At 36.6% G+C, this 17523-nt stretch overlaps 2 protein-coding genes across 2 annotated transcripts in view; one reads left to right on the top strand and one right to left on the bottom strand.

Moving 5' to 3' along the window:
- Window positions 1-265: 265 nt before the first annotated feature.
- On the bottom strand, window positions 266-5566 carry APC10 (anaphase-promoting complex subunit 10). Its single transcript, XM_071595204.1, has 4 exons — window positions 5458-5566; window positions 5157-5272; window positions 2284-2446; window positions 266-1165 (listed from the first exon to the last, which is right to left on the bottom strand). Exons 2-4 carry the CDS (start codon window positions 5263-5265, stop codon window positions 877-879), a joined length of 561 nt encoding a protein of 186 aa, XP_071451305.1. The 5' UTR covers window positions 5266-5272; window positions 5458-5566; the 3' UTR covers window positions 266-876.
- Window positions 5567-15206: 9640 nt separating this feature from the next.
- The window catches only part of LOC139696511 (ubiquitin carboxyl-terminal hydrolase 40-like), a 49606-nt gene continuing 47289 nt past the window's right edge, over window positions 15207-17523 (top strand). Inside the window, exons 1-3 of the mRNA XM_071595301.1 lie at window positions 15207-15562; window positions 15647-15834; window positions 15904-16029. Coding sequence (XP_071451402.1) covers window positions 15349-15562; window positions 15647-15834; window positions 15904-16029 — 528 coding nt within the window. The 5' untranslated portion in view covers window positions 15207-15348. The remainder of the gene's footprint in view (window positions 15563-15646; window positions 15835-15903; window positions 16030-17523) is intronic.

Raw genomic sequence — 17523 nt, 5'->3', positions numbered from 1 at the left:
AAAACGGGGGGCTGTAGTCCATGGAGAGGGCATTAAAAAGGTCATTCCATTTTAATTCTGACATTAAGGGGATACAAATAAGAATCCCACGTTGCACTAAGGGATTTACCTACAGTTACAATACTGTTTAAATAGATAGCCAGAAGGATAACAGGAGTCATGGGCAAGGAATGAAAGTAAAGACTAAAATTTGATGCACAATAAGAAATGTATGTTTGCCATTACAAAATTTGTTAAGAACATGGTCAGTCTTCATTTTCAAATTTAATATGGATATCTTCTGCATTTTCTTTCATTATTGTACGCCCTAAGATTTATTAACCCTCATGCTTTTACAGAAAGGCTTACAGGAATAGAATTACTTTTTATATTGAGATACGCTGATATCAAAATACAGGCTAATGCCCAGATAATCACAATACAAGCCATTACCTTGTCAGAATGAGTCTTCCTCGGAGAAAATGTTCCTGGCTAAGACAAAAAATTACTTAGGTAACAGTTAAGTAGTAGTCACTTTTGTGGTGAAGGATAAAATGTAGCACAATGGATATATCCATTATATGCCAGAAACAAGCAGTACTAAAAAACTTCCTTATATTTTGAATTTACTGATCGAGTGTTATTACAAATGATTAATCTCCCAGCTGATATTCTTTCAAGTTTAAATGCAGGTCCCACACCCAAAATAGTAGCCACCTTTCAATTTGAAAAATTATGATTTATTAGAATTCTAAATAAGAAAACAAATCACTCACATTACTTTGGTCGATGAGAAACTTGACAAAATATATTCACATACAGATAAATTTTATATGCTGTAAAGGTACATCCATGCACACAAGTCTTTGAATTAAATAGGATTACATACATTCAGGATCACCGCAAATACTGGTACTGGCTAAACTCAATGGTAGAAAATGGCCCAAAGTAATCAACCATTATGGGCTTGTTGATTGCTGGGGAGTGAACTTTGATTTGCCGTATGTGAGTGTCTCTACCATTCTGATGATTGCTCACCACTGCAATCTGGAGCATGAAGGCTCTGACAGGCTTCCCATTGGAGAGAGACTTGATGGGAATATGGACCCAACCAGCAGGCTCATTTAGATCCAGCACTTCAACTTCCTGCAGGTCATTGAAGTGAGTACCCGCCCGAACTGATATCCTTCAATTTAAGGCAAATAATTTTAAATTAATCACTAGAGGTCTAATTTTTTTTACACAATGGCAAAGACCCACTCTAATCACATGTAAGTCAGAGAATGGAAACTAAAAATAACATTCGAGCAAAGGGAAGGTTTTCAACTTGATCTCGGATACAACTTCCCTCTCCCTAGAAGTATCGTTCTATTTTAAAAAAAAGATTCCACAAAATTTTGATTCAAATATTAAGAAGAAAAAAGAATTACTTCACAAAGGTGACAAGTTAGCAAGTACATGATAATGATATTCTTAAAGTTGATTTGCCATAACATTTCAAAATAACCGGATACAACAGTGAGGAAATTATTTAATAACATACACAGTTTTTCTTAAGTATATCAAGATATTGATCAGTAGAAAAGGCTTACTATAAGCAGTCTAAGTATAAGATTTTACTTAGTATATGTTCTATTTAATATGAAATATGTTCTATCTAGAGGAATGATTCCTCTTGAACTATGATAGGTTGATTGCATAATTTGTGTGTAGGGCTTTCATTTCACGTTACATTCTTGGCATAATGTTTCAATGCATTGCATTCAACCTTAATATCCTGTCTTTCACAAGTGCAGGAAATTTGCTTCATGTTTACTTTCTTCATAAGTCATGTAGAAGTAATGTAGATACTAATGAAAGCAAACTATATATCCCATGGAAATACATGTTTGCGACTAATTTTTAATGTATGGATACCTACTAAAAGCATCAATATTGGTTCACATTTGCAATAACTAATCAACATCACAGCTATAAGTAATTTATTATAATCATAGAATTGTGTTAAGCAATATGAAAGTGTCACAGAGTTATGGGGTCGTGATTCAAAACTATTTGTGTACAACCATTTGGCTTTCCCTTCTAAACCCAGGTGGCAGACTTTATAAAAAGTGAAGTTTGATCCATTGGTTCCACTTAAACATATTTCCAACTGCATATATTCTTGGCTTAATACAGCTTGACAGAATAAAATTGTTTCCTATTGAGATATTAGTCAAATCAATGGACAAAAAAGAAGCATGAAAAGCATAATAATTATACATTTACATTGTAATTTTATTGACTTCTAAAGTACCCCTTTACCTTGAAGGAGTGTAGCTTTCATCAAGTTTGTAATCAGTATATAACGATATATCCTGCACTGTAGTCTTCCTACGAAACTGTATATTGACAAGATGAGGGAGTTGACCATCTGACTGCCAGTATGTTTCCATGCAGCTGTCTCTTAGTTGGTCAACACCGAAACCTTCATAAAAGACAAGAAATAAATCTCCCATAATACTCTGTATGAATATCAGATAAAAGATTAAATTTTTCTATTTGTTTTTAATTAGCACTATGAGGGCATATTAAATAATCCTTCAGTCCAGTCCAATGCTTCTGGTACTGCCCAGGGCACCATTTAGTTATAATGAAAGTTTATGAAGATTCTCTCATCTACAAGGAATGATAAAATGCAAAAAATGGGACAGTTAAAACACTTAAAATCAATCTTAATCCATAAAAGAGCAGCACTTACCACTGTAGATGCTGTCAAAAGAAAAACATATAAATACATTCATTATATGAATTCATTCATATATGAAGATATGCATATTCATTATATGAATATATACTATATATGTATTATAGTTTCACTCTTGATAAGTCCAGTTCAAATTATTCACTTAAAGAAAACAAGGAGATTGGAATCAACCAATCCTCGATTCCGTTTTTGAATCTATTGTTGCTAGTCTGTCTTGCAGTATGGGGAAGCTTGTTTTAGAATTTTAAGGCAAGGTTATCAGACTATTTGAAGGTTTTGGACTATTTACATTGGGTAATGTCTAACATATTTCTTGACCTTGCATTATGGCTGTGCATATTATCTCTTAATATATAGTTATTTAAATTATATTTTACATGAATTAATCACTGGAAAATGTGTATGTTAAAGACCATCATCACTCTGAGCCTGACAAGTAGTAGATGACAGTGATCATGATGGTCAGAGATTTTCATCATCATAACTGCTTCCTTTTGTAGCACAGCAGATCTTTTGTGTCACTTGCATGTCCCCAAAGCCTTAGGCCATAACTTAGGTGACTTTGGATAAAGGCAAAATAGACAAGTCTAAAATGTTCCTCAGAACACAGCCTTTAAGTCTCCTGATTAGAAAGAGATTCTTGGAAATTTTTTGGAGACTGCATTTACATGACTTTTCCAGGAAATATTCAATAAAATAAGAATCAATAAAAAAACCTGAGGAGCTTCACCAGTACTGCTAAGGTCACAGAGAAGGTCTTGTGTTTTTTCACAATTTAAAAATAGTTTATAAGCTGAGAACCATGAAACAATGAGAGAGATAAGCACAGCCTATCTTCAAAAGCCCACAGTATTTGTTTTAAAACGTATTCAACAGCTTGTTCAGTAGACTTTATAGGTTTAAAGCCAAATTGTGAGGAGCTGAGTTAGTTCTTTCTTTCTACGACACACAAGTATTTGGGCAGTGCCAATAGCCCCAATGACTTAGCCAATCACAAGAATGATGGAGATGGGGCAGTAATTTTGTCGATCACCCTACTTTTGAATTGGCATTCATTTAGAGTATTTTAAAACATCAGGAAAGTGCCCAGACCAGAAACAGGAATTGATGACCACACACAGTGGGAAGGTAATTAGATGAAAAATTGCCTTAATAATATCATTAGAGTGACCCGTATACATCCCTACTTTTTGATTCCTTAAATTTAGCATCCACTTTCATTATTTAAGATGGGGTGACCCACTTCCAGCGAAAAATTACTGTAGGAGCAGGAGATCTATTGAGATAATCTTTAAAATCCACACTGGAGTAAAATATTTTACAAAGAATATTCACTAAGTAACTTGAGAGGAAGTTATTAAATCCAGAGTGATTTATTACGGTTTTGGTTACATTAGTAGAAGGACCAATTTTTCTTATGTTTGACCATGCAGCTTTAAATTTATATTGGGCGGTGTCAAAAAATGCTCCATTGGCATTGCGCTTAGCCAGTGTTGGCTTCTGATATTCCCTCATGAGCTCATTGTACATTTTATGGGTAGCATCAGTTAAATTTCTTAACATCATAATTATTCTGCAGCATATTTTTTTCTAACTGTACAAGTTCGGGTGTAAATCAGTTATTTTGTTATTGATTGGTTTCAGCTCAATTGATTTTAATGGGAATGCTTGATTGAATATTAAAATGAATGTTTCAAAGAACAAGGCAAAGTTCTCCATCATCCAAAAGGAGTAAGGACACCCAACCTATTTCGGCATGAAGATCTTTGAATTTCGCAACATAACTTGGAGTAACTGGCCATGTAATTTTAGTTTTTTTTTACAGTTCACAACAGTGGGAACATCCAACACACTGACGGTAATAGCACTGTGATCGGAGATCAAAGGATTAAAAACATTTAAAGATTATTCCTGGGCATAGTCACTAGTAATTTTATTATCTAAACAGCTAAGTTTCGGGTTGGTTGTCGTTGGGCGTTATCTTTGCTCTAAATATTCTTCTGGGTTTTCACTGGTTCTTAAATAAATACGCGAACTGGCTACAACTGCGGGTGCATAAAAGTAGATTAAAAAAATTATGTGTTTCGAAAGTACTTCTGCTAGAGGTGAAAAAGGGATATCATCTTTGGGAAAACCATCATCTAAGTAATGATTGGGGAGGACTGAATCAGGAAATAAACAGTATCTTTTTAGGCATTTCTATATTGGGTCTTTATTCCCAAGTTTTGTAGATGAAGTCACGCGAATGGTTCGAATTCTGAAAACACCAGTTGGCTAATTACAGACCTGGCCTTAGGTCTTCTCTAGAAAGACCAGTTGTATAATGACCTTAACAAATGTATCTTTATGGGATCGAAGCAAGTTCACATCAGGTGATTATTTACTTAGAACGGCCCGATATCCTGAGCAACAAAACCAATACTATACATACCTGGTTTACACGACGAAAGACTCCAAATTGCCTGAGATCCCACTTCTCGTAGTTTTCCTAACCCTTCCGCGCGAAATGGGTTTATTTCATTCGCTGGCCGAGCAATCATTCTGAAACTGCGTTAATAAGCATAAAATTACATATTAATTTGCATTTCATACATATGGTGAATATATTAACCCAAAGGTTTGCTATGATGAGGTTCTTCGCAAAAAAAACAAGAATGTCACTACTGTTGGCTAAAGACAATAATCATAAGGTCTGCACCTACAACCGATAAATAGCCTAATGAGTAACTTACGGTATTCAAAATTGTTCTTCTGCCAGTATGAATCCCTGTTAGATAATCAAGGCAGCTATTTCCGAAGACATTCATACAATGTAATAATTAAAACTTTCATAAAACGTACATAATAACAAGTAAATGGCGAAATGATTGGTGCGCAACGCCAACCTGGGCGGGTGTTTAACTGAACCATGTAAAAAGATGGATGAGTGGCTCTAGTAGTTTACGCACCCGAGAATCATCTTTCCTCACCGGCGATGCTGTGTACAACATGATCTATTTACTTCTGAAAATTCAAGCTGGTTTTGACAGTTATCAACGTAGGTTTAGAACTATTTTTTTTCATTTGAGGGGAGAACGTACTTTTAAAGCGGTCCTGCTCATATTTGATTTGGACGAGATGAGTGGCTGTGATTTGGACTAGATGATCTGAGTGCAAATTTCTAGGAAATTTGGAACTTAAATTAGACTGGAGAACTTTCCTTCCTTTCGAAAATGACCGTAAAATCGCGCACCGGAAAGATAATGAGTTTACTACTAAGTGACTTGTTTTGTGACGCTGTGACTTTGGTGACATATGAACATTTTTTCAAGCTTTGGTGTGTCGCTTTCACCTTACTTGAATACGTTTATTCATATCTCCATTTAAGCCCCCGCCTTTAATGTGTAGTGCCACTCTCTCCTGTGACATCCATGTCTCCACATTCCTGAACAGAACAATGGAACCATCAGGTTTGGCTTTTGAGTGACGTTTCCACGGAATCTTCACGGTTTGCTTATCTTGTGGTGATTTTGTCATTTTAAAGTTTATGAACTAGTACAGCTTATTCTGCTGGCATCTAATGGTCATATTGTGGTTGCTTATGACACAGTACCATAGGTTAACCACTCAACAGAAAAACCTAAATTAACCAAAATCACTTTATCAGGCCATCCAAATATTTTTCTGCAAAGGAATCATAACTAATGGTGAAGAATTCGTCAGCAGTTTATTTCATTACATATCATATATTGACAGTTTCTCAGTTTACTAAGCTGTTTTTGCCAATTAAGTTATTGTCAACACAAGTGTCAATCTACTACAGTGAAAATACTAAGCTACCTAGCTTGTATACATGACAAAATGAAAAAGATTGGACAATATTTTTGTTCTCTTATTATGAACACTTGTGATTTGAATCAAGTTACATTGACTTTCAAATGTCACAATGAAGTACTGGAGATTTTAGTTACATGGGGTTGGCTCATGTCAAATCCAGCCCAAAACAGACAGATCCGATCACAATGTCATTGATGAAATTCTGAAATATGGACATGCATACACCCCAGTCATAAGTATATATACATATGTGGGTCGCGGTAGTCCAGGGGGTAGAGTGTTGGCAAGGCACCTGCAGCTCCACCCAAGCTATGTGATTTTTTGGGTACCAGGTCTTCCTGGGAAACCATAACCGGCACAGGGAAAGGAACTGGCATTTTAAAATTAGCAGTAATACATTTCGCTATTAAGATATATATATGGTCGCGGTAGGGGGTAGAGCGTTGGACTGCTGACCGAAGGGGCCAGGGTTCGATTCCCGGGTAAGGCACCTCCACCCAAGCCATGTGATTTTTCGGCTACAGAATCCATAACCAGCACAGGAAAAGGAACTGGCCCCCCTACCCTGATGTGTGAATTTCACACGCCGTATAGGGCTTAGTACTGATGCTGAGGGAAAAACAGGTGCTTCTCAGGAGAAAGCATATTACACACTTGGATTGTGATATAAATTTGCAATTATAATGGTTGAGCAGTAATTCACTTCTGGGAATTTTTTTTATTGATTTGCTCACATGTGCACCGGAAGATTAACAAAAGTGACTGTTACCAAAATTAATGAGTACTAGAGCATCACGTTTTATGTAACCCTGGCCATTGGGTCAGTTGTCACTCTACACCTTTCTATGTTAATTTAGATAAATTAAGCAAAACCATCCCTAAGACATAAATCACTGTGTTATCTGCTCCTATCACCTTGATGATCCTGAGGTGACAATCAACACCGCCCAACATCCTTTGAGCCACTGAAGAGCCTTTCTGGCATCTTCCTCTTAAAGGAACCTCCAAGCTGCTGTTCAATGCTTGTTGATTTTGTTTATCAGGAGGCAATAAAGAGTTAAACGAGCAAGTTGCTCAGATATTGAACTATTTAGTATTGTGCACAGTGTGCCTATCTGTGTTGAATTATTTGCAATTCAAGATCTTGAAGCTATAAGTTCATTTACAAGTCCTCGAAATACACTTGCACAAATTCTACTCAATAAAAATCAATCCATGACAGCATTAACTGAATCTAATTGTCTCATAAATGGTATTTTGAATAATATTGAGTTATTTTCAAATTATGTTCACATTTAGAGGACTTCTAATTCAAGCTGGAGCTTTGACAAATAGTACCATGATGATAGTTCATGCCTCTAGGTCACTTTGAATCCATGCGTAGCGAAAATATTTTTGGCTCTTTAATTATTATGCAAAAGAAACGTGCTGCACTTAACCTGTCAATAACTGAAAGTCCACAATGCCAACCACTCACAGTACATGGAGGATATTCAAAGATAACGAGTTTTCTTCCTGTTAATTCAGGACAATTATTGTGAGTATTCTTACTAACTACACAGGTAACATCTCTTTCGAAATTCTGTGTAAGGAGCAATAGCCAAAAGAATCCCTTCCGAGGTCTGATTTAATACTCATACAAAGATGGATAGATCTCTGGGATGACTATTCTAAAAGAAATAAAATCAGAGCTGCAGATCAATTGATGGTGTATGTGCATTTATTGTAAAAAATTAATCCTGATATATTTATTTACAGTTCTTTGTTTTGTATTCATAAAAATTATTTTTCAATGCTCTACTTTATTGCCTTCAATTTATTACAATTACATTGAACTGGAATTATGTTGTTCTGATACAAATATGAGTAACACAAAATACACATAGTCTCATAAAATTTGCTAAATGTCTACACATAAGCAAGGATGGGTTTAACATGCCCAGGTTATGTGCAAGAAATTAAGTCTAGGACAGAGTAAAAAGCCAAAGTCTTCAATTATGCACCTGTTTCAAAGCCATTGATATATTCTTTTGATTTGTTTCGTGGGCTTTGTATACATTGATTTCTTACTGCTGAGAATTAACTGTTACATTTTGCAATCACTTAACTTGCCATTATTATTTTGCTAAGAAATTATTCTTTTTGTTATTCCTTATTTCTTTGCTATGGTTGATTAATTTTTGTTATTTATATTCTACTCAATAAACATTCCCCTTGCTAATGAGGTGTAATGTCAGATTGAAGAGTATAAAACAGTGAAAACAGAAGTATTAATCAGAATGAAAATAGGGGAGTAGAGGCAGCAGTATAAAAGAATGACAAATGATGATGGAGAGATGGGTACAATAGAAGAAAGATGGGAACATATCAAAAAAGGGATACCAGAAGCCAAAAATGAAACTATGGATTACATATGAGAAGGTAGACAAGAGAAGGAAATGGAAGAGTATAAGCACAGAATTAAGAACAAGAAAGTGCAAAGAGAAATAATAACCCAAGATGTTAAACTAATAGGGCAAAAGAAGTGGTGCTAGAGGCACTGTGAGAGTATGCAAAAGTTACAAAGGAAGGGTGAAATTGGTACACTGTGCAAGAAAATGAAAACATCATCAGTTAGCAAGAAAGGAAAATCCATGTGCAGTATCAAAGATATGTCCGGAAAATTGATAATCAAACTAGGAAAAGTTTCAAGACAGATGGCAAAAATAATAAAAAATCTATATGTACTGTAGTTTAATTTAATATCTTGAAAAAATTATACCGCAAAATGCTTAATGATGCTAAAAAGTCATGTAACAACAATAGACTTGATCAGGTAGAAATAATTAATGAAGCCAAGGGAGCAGGAAAACAAAGAGTCAAACTCAAAATCAATGACCCCAAAGGCCATCCTATCTCCAACTACAGCATCCTAGCAAATAGTTTCAATGAATTTTTCTCCAAAACAAGTGCCCCCCTAAATCCAGCTCACCCATTGGAGCCAAGCTTTACCAGCTCTTGCAAATCCTTATTTCTTTACCCCTGCACATACATAGAATTGAAAAATATTTTTCAGAATCTACGAAATAAATTTAGTTCAGGGTTGGATGAGATTCCCAGCCCAGTTCTTAAACGCTCATTTCATCTGATCAGGACTCCTCTATTACATATTATAAATGAATCCCTGCTGCAAGGAATATTCCCACCTCCTTTGAAATTTGCAAAAGTTATCCCGCTCTATAAAAAGAAAGGTAGCCCCCACGAAATGAATTCTTATCGCCCAATATCTCTCCTAAATCAGTTTAGCAAAATATTTGAGAAAGTGTTTCTCAATCGCCTCATCCCATATGTTGAATCTGAGAAGATTCTGTCAAAATTTCAGCATGGTTTTTGGCAGAATAGGTCCACCAAATCTGCTACTTATCAGGCAATAGATAATATATTGACAGCTCTTGATTGCAAGTTAGAATCTGTAGGAATGTTCTTTGATTTTTCTGACGCATTTGGCTCAGTAAATCACAATTTACTATTGCAAAAAATGCATAAATATGGCATTAGGGGCAATGCACATGACTGGTTAGTCTCATATCTTCAGGGCCGTCAGCAGCACGTGGTTTTGCTCAATGATGGAAAAAAATTCATCTCTCCTGGTAAAGTTGTATGCCAAGGTGTCCCACAGGGTTCAGTTCTGGGTCCTATCCTGTTTCTCCTCTACATTAATGACCTACCTGAGAATATAAGAACCAACGAAAGGGATGATCCACTCTTATTTGCAGACGATACCAGTATCATACTCACTGCCTCTACAGTCCACAGTTTGACAAACAATGCTAAACAAACCGTTCAACATCTGAACTCATGGTGTAGCAGGAATCAGCTGAATTTAAATGTGGAAAAGTCCCAACTACTTTACTTTGCAAATAAAAACAAAAACATGGCCACTTTTGCAATTGAATCAAGTGGAAAACTAATTCCCCAAGCGCCCCATGCAAAATTCCTAGGAATAGTTCTAGACGGGCAGTTGTCCTGGTGGGAGCATATATGTCACCTGGGCAAAAAACTGAATACCATTTGCTTCCTTATTAGAAGCATCAGGTTTACCGTAACAATGGATGTCCTCATGTCAATATATTATGCAAATATCTACTCCAGTATAGTATATAGTATCCTTTTCTGGGGTCCTTCTCCGCTTGCAGACACAATATTTAAAATTCAAAGGCGAGCCGTACGGCTAATTGTCAAAGCAGAGCATAATGCTCCTTGTCGTCCATTATTCCATAAATTGAACATTCTACCTTTGCCATGTATTTATGTCTATGTATTACTGGTGTACACCTTTGTAAACCTTTCAATGTATGACACAAATTGTGGTATTCACCACTATGGGACCAGGTCTAAAAATGATCTGCACCGAACTTACGTAAGAACTAGAACCACCGCACTAGGCCCTAAATCTATGGGTCTCCTTATGTTTAATAAGCTAAATGAGGACCTGAAATCCAGCACAAACATTTGTCTATTTAAAAGGAAATTGAGAGCTTTTCTTCAAAGGAATTTGTTCTATTCTATTAGGAATTTCATGGAACATGAAACTTAGAATAGGTATATGTATTACATTGTGTATTATTGTATGTATTGACGTGTCCTATACTATGTGTACAATTTTTTTTGTATGATGCAGTCTCTGGGCAAATAAAAATTATTATTATTATTATTATATGGTAAATATATTAGCCTAGGAAGTTGTAGCTATGGAAATCTTAGGTCCTTGCTTGATTGTGAGATACAAACAGCATTAAGAGAATCAAAATCAAACAAGGATGTGGGGCTGGATAACATTCCCGCAGAACTACTCAAAGGTTTAAAAAAATGTGGAAAGAAGAGTTTTAGTAGCCTAATTCATTACATTTATGGGGGAGGAAATTAGACAAGATTTTGTCAGGTCAGTGTTAGCTCCCAAATTAAACAAGGAAAAGCACAATGTGAAGACTATAGAACAATAAGTTTTATTTCACAGGAAGCTAAAATAGTACTCAGGAATATTGATAACAGGATAGAGAGAATGCAAATGATTAATCAGGGTATCAGGATAAGTTTAGGTTCAGAAAGGGGAGAGGTACATGTCATACAATAGAAGTAGATATCACCAAAAGAAATTAATATAGAGTAGAGCCAGGACATAATTCTTTGTTTTATAGGTTTTGAATATTTGATAAGAGTACATAGAGTGAAATTAATGAATGTATAGCAGAAAATAGGTTAGGTTTGCAGATGATCAAGCTTTAGTTAGCCAGTCAGCCAAGGGGTTACAAGCATTGCTTAGTTCATTATAAACCCAGTGGAATAGGTACAGGATGAGATTGATGTACGCAAAATGAGTAAGTCATGGTGGGGGACGAGAGAAGGTTGCTTGGAGAAATCCAAAGGAGAGACAAAAGGTGGATGCAGAATATTTTGATTGGCATTGGGATATTGAAGACGGTTATAGAAAGGAGAATGTTAGAAAAGGGAGAGGAAAAGGATAGTTATGATGGCAGAATGATGGGAGGATGGAAGTACTGATGGGGAATTTGAAGAAGTTTCATGCAGTGTCTGGTTGTTTTGTTAGGGGAGGAGAAGACATGTATTGTTTTTCAGTTTGTCTACATCAAAACCTTACTCCAATCCTCTTGAATTTGACATTTAACTTTATAATCACTGACTAATGATCAAAATATGTTTCTTCTCCTGAGACACTGCAAAAATGACTATGTTCCTTAATTTTACCTATTGATAACCAATCTGAAAGATCCTAGCATTATCCTCTGCCGTGAGTTTTAAATGGGGTCTTGTCATTAATCCATTTCTCATATTTAATTATTGATTTTTCCCCATGGTCATTCTTTGCTCCAAAACAGTACAACCCTGCCTTACTCCCATCTCTCCCTCCACCCACAACTGCATCGTATACTACCACCACTTTTAACTACAATGAATATCAGAATTCATTTTCTCAAGTTTCTCATATGAATCTGTGTACTTCCTCCCTCCAAAAATTATTTTCAGCATGCAAAACTAGATAAAAACCAAGTCAATTTGACCTGATATTATTCCTAGTACTTGTTTGTCGCAGTTATTTGCAGGAGACAACCAACAGCCAAGGTCATTTGCACCATTGGGGATAGGTGGGTAATTCATTAGGGGTAGGATATTCAGGGAATGGATGAAGGAAGGAAAGAAAGCTGGTGTCAGCATTAGCCTACTATGAATGATAGATACCAAGGGGTCCACAATTTAAAAAACCATCTGACAGACGGCATTCTCCACTTTAAGTGCACTCCATATAGGAGTGTCCCTAGTAGGAATTGGGATGCCACTGAAAAATCCTGCCAGATCTGGGCTTTGAACCCAGGCCCTCGAGGGTGGGAAACCAGTACATTAACTAGCTCACCATCCCTATCCCTCTTACCTCTACAGTGTAATAATATTCTGCCCCCCATGTGTTTCCTGTTCTCCTTCCCACTTTTTAATAGTATTGCTACCCCCAGCTGGATCCCATCCTCGGTTTATTACTCATATTACTGCTTCAATAATCAGAGATTAGGTTCATTATTTAGTGGTAACAATGTTTAATGTCAAATTGAAGAGGATTAAGTAAGAAAGAGATATAATGAAATGAGTATTATTTATTTAAATGGTAAGCACCTTTGAGTTAGGATTCGATGTAGACAGACTGAACAAGGATACATTTTTTCCTCCCCAAACACAACTTGACACCAAACATCTCATTAAACTTCAAATGGCCCATACTTCCATCCTAACATCATTCTCTACAACATGACTTTTCTTTGTGTCCCCAACCTCGTCCACTATCATTCACTCAAACTTCACCCATTCCCAGCATATGTTTGTTCCCTCTTTTGATCTCTTGCTTAGTAATCTTTAACTTCCTTATTCTCAATATTTTCCAAACATTTCAAGTCTCAATCCTAGCAATGCAGTCCTCTTTGTGTCTATTTTCTGCTCCATCAATGCAGCTATCCATGGTTTTGATGTAAGATATCGAGGTCCTACTTCTTTCACTCCATTTCACATTATTTCCTCTCCCCCCACGGGCCCGAGTCTCATTTTCAACTTTGCATCCATCGATGAATTTCATGGGATAGATAAATGAAGCATTTTCCCAGGGCATAGTCAATAAAGGAGAACATAGTTTTTGCAGTGGATCTGGATTTGTGTAAAACCCATGCTATCATCTTTCAGATAGGCAAGTTTCTTAAGCAGGAACTGCATGATTAAAGTTTCTCTGCAGTACTACAACCTGTACAATAAACCCCCAGACAAATAATTCAAATAAAGAATTGAAATTTTGGTCCTTCAAAATATACCATTCGGAAATTTTAATATTGGAACGATTTTCAGCTTGATTTGATGGACACAAAGACTAGCAGAAGTTTTGCAACCATATTTAACCTAACTACAACGCCATATTTTAACTCTATCGCTATTTCTGTCCAACGTGCATAATCCTTTTCTCCCTCTACCATGCTTCTCCCAGGGTAACTCATTGACCATAAAAAATGTGTCGTTAATTACAGAGAGGTGTCAGGGAATTCCTTTGATTAGCCAGTTAGTGCTGATGAGGTTCCTTTTGAGGCTAATACATCCAAATTTCTCGTGGTAACTCAAATCGTTACCCAATTCAGGAAAGAAAATCTCTTATGGAGTAAATGCAAGTGTATATTTCCAAAAGGCATTAACTGACATGACCTTAGGAAGCTACGTCTGCTTAGAGACTTCATGGGTAACCGCTTGAAATTTGTAATTGATAAAACCAAATTCCACAAAAGGTTGCTCATTTTCATCTTTTGGGAAATTGACAAAATATCAAGAATGCATGATCAATGACATGAGGGTAGTTATCATTGTACAAGCTTAAGGATGAGACGTTGTACTTCAGATCCTTTTGTACTCTACGCGTCGCCTGAGTAGTTATGCCTTCATCATCTTTACATTAAGATTAACGTGCTGTTGTAGTTATAAGGTAATTCGCGGGCTCCATATGAGTGGCCAGAAAACCTGCAACATCTCCAGCTACATGTTGACTGAAGTTATTAAGGCTTGGCAGATCAACTGAAAATATTATCATTGCAATGAATTCACTGGATGAGGGCACCAGAAGTTCCTTAAATTGTAAAATCGTATATGTTAGGCGATCATCTGACGCACCAGAAAACATTTTAAATGAGCCAAGACTAAGCTTTCAGGATAATACTTTCAGTTCCAAGAACTTTTCACGTCTGATTACCGCTGCCATCATTTCTAGCAACATCGAAGAGATCTGTAGGTCAATAGCAACTTTCAGGTGCGGCAAATAAAAATTAAATTTAATACATCCAAAATAAATTACGTGTAACTATTCATTCTGCTAGAATTGCCGTCAGGAACGGAATTTTCGAGTTAGAGTGTTGCTAATCCTTTTCCCCACTTCATTCCATCGTACAACCGGTGGACTTTTGCTTGATGCAAATTGCCCATCACTGTAAGGAATAGACAACGCAGGTTTTTTCCTTCTCTGACAGATTTTGACACTTTTTCTTTCATCAGAAATGATTTTGGCGCTTACAGTGCACGACAGACATAACGACACACACACCACAAGACAACGGAGTAGCGAGATGCGATTTTTATTGAATCACGTTGTGTACTTACATGTTGTCATGTAGATAGGTCGGTTTTCGGGTCATACACACTGCTTCGATGCGTAGAATGCACATTCTCGATTGTCAACGGTGACAAAGAACTTAAATTATAATGATTCAATAGCTGTCGTCGAAATCTCTGTCAAAATGTTTGGATGTTTGTTTGAAGAGGATAGTAGTCCAGGGGTGGAGGACCATGTTCTTAGAAATGGGAAAACAACCGCAAATGGAAAGAAAACGATTCCTGTACAGCCACCTCCTCCGAGATCTAATACAAATATGTGTGGTATTCAAAATCAGGGAGCGACTTGCTATTTAAATTCGTTGCTTCAGACTCTATTATTGACACCTGAATTCAGAGGTTTGATTTTTTAAATTATGAATTATATCATAAGTTTAAGTGTTTTCTTCATACATCGGTCCACTCTTTAATTTCCGTTTTCAGATGGTCTTTTCAGTTTAAGTAGGGAAGAGCTTGGGTGGAGGGACACGAGCGATGGAAGTGTGAGCAATAAAAAACTAAGAATCATTCCTGTGGAGCTGCAGAAATTGTTTTCGCAATTGTTACTCGCAGATGTTAACGCAGTCTCGACTACGGATTTGACTGACAGTTTTGGTTGGGTTGAGAATGAGGTAATTTTCATTTAGTTGTGCACTGTAGCACCTCGGAAATAGTATTACATTTCCGCTTCTCTATCGCAGGAGCTTCAGCAGCATGATGTGCAGGAATTAAATCGAATTCTTTTCTCTGCCATTGAAAAGTCATTGGTAGGAACCTCGGGTATGGATCTAATCTCAAATCTCTACCGTGGAACAGTCGTCAACCAGGTAAGAGAGTCATTCTTTGTTTTTGGAATATGATGCTCAATCTAATTAGTCATCGCGTTGATTCAAGTATTTCATTCCAGCGCGTCGACTTAGGGCGGGTTGTAACCCATCCTCTTGATAATTTTTCTTAGCATCGATGGTATTTTCCATTATAATCCTTATTGTCAGCAAGATTAAACGAAAAGAGTGGTGGAAAGTATTTCAATCTTAAGTAAATTTACATTTATTCGCGTGTAATTTTATTTAAACCTCGGAGTGGAATTTTCTTTAGAGAAATAAATATTTCTAATACAATGGGGATGTTGGTGGTATTTATTGGGGTCCTCTTTAGCCTACCCTTTGGAATTACTTGGCAGTTTAGAAGTTGTGTAACCCCAACAGCTAGAATGGATTTAGGGAAAGCTACTCATTTGAAATTTGGGTCTCTTTTAACCTCGCAGTATTCAATACATGAAGAAAAGAGCACTCATAGATTGTATGTTATTGATCTCCCAAGAATGGGAGATGCGATGCTTCCCTCCATTTCACTTTCCTCAAGTAAGAATGTGTGTTGATATGAATGAGTGTTTGAGAACCCTTTGTATCACACCATTTCAATCCCCATCTTTAGTCTTAATGAGGATAGCCAGTTAGAATGTAATACTTAAATGATGTTGATCATGGCCGTTGTGGCACAATATAATTCATATTTAATGACTGGCCATCTCTCTGGAATGTGAAAATGATATGGTTTCCACCTTGTCTGATCTGAAGAGGCTTGGTACATTGTGTTCGCGATTTTCTATAACTTTCAATTAAATTTTTGCCCTAACTCCCATTGACTCCTAACCCGTACCTTTACCCCCATTAGCCATTGACTCAACCCATACCGACCAACGAAATTTTCCCCTTTCTTAACCCACCTTCCAATCCCCCCCCGCTAACTAACGCTTTTCCTGGTTTTTCCTACCCTCTCCCACATTCCTTCGTACCTACCCCCGTACTCCCCTCTCCGCCCCCTCTTCCCAAAACTCCCCCATCCTTTCTTGAAGAGGGTGTATATACCATGATTGTGTCTTTAAACTTTGTACCTGAGGATGACGCCGTAGCGTCGAAACCAGTCGTACCTGAAATAAAGTGGTGGATTGGAACAAAGTGTTTCTTTTTCATTTATTATGTAACATCTTCATTTTTTGTTAATTAAGGCAATATTTTTCACTGAATGAGATGTTAGCATCCTGTTCACGATTCAATGAACTCTGCCAACTCATTATTATTGAAACTTGAACTGTGGCAAATTTTTCGTTGTCCCCTCCAATGGTAGTCTATGGTTTTTGAAGGCTTCAATGCCTCTTGATAACGTGCTAGGGATCCTATAGAAATATCTCCCTGAGGCATTTTATTCTTTGATTGTGTGTCGTACTATTCCTTTTATGGTTGATGAAGGTCAGCTATGATTCTTAGTAAAGCATTTAAAAAGTAAAAACCCCATGCATTGATTGGTATCCAGGTAAT

Source organism: Hetaerina americana, unplaced genomic scaffold (assembly GCF_022747635.1).
Source record: "Hetaerina americana unplaced genomic scaffold, ioHetAmer1.1.p SCAF_7, whole genome shotgun sequence".
NCBI classification, from domain to species: domain Eukaryota; kingdom Metazoa; phylum Arthropoda; class Insecta; order Odonata; family Calopterygidae; genus Hetaerina; species Hetaerina americana.
Note: the sequence above shows the minus strand (reverse complement) of the source record. Positions and strands in the feature narration are given on the sequence as shown.

What these genes read in the sequence shown, in the direction of transcription:
- APC10 (XM_071595204.1), bottom strand. Translation starts at nt 5,265, where the DNA reads ATGATTGCTCGGCCAGCGAATGAAATAAACCCATTTCGCGCGGAAGGG. An exon ending in TCTTTCGTCGTGTAAACCAG is followed by an intron (nt 2,447 to 5,156) that starts GTATGTATAGTA and finishes TCTTTTATGAAG; the next exon opens with GTTTCGGTGTTGACCAACTA. An exon ending in GAAAGCTACACTCCTTCAAG is followed by an intron (nt 1,166 to 2,283) that starts GTAAAGGGGTAC and finishes CTTAAATTGAAG; the next exon opens with GATATCAGTTCGGGCGGGTA.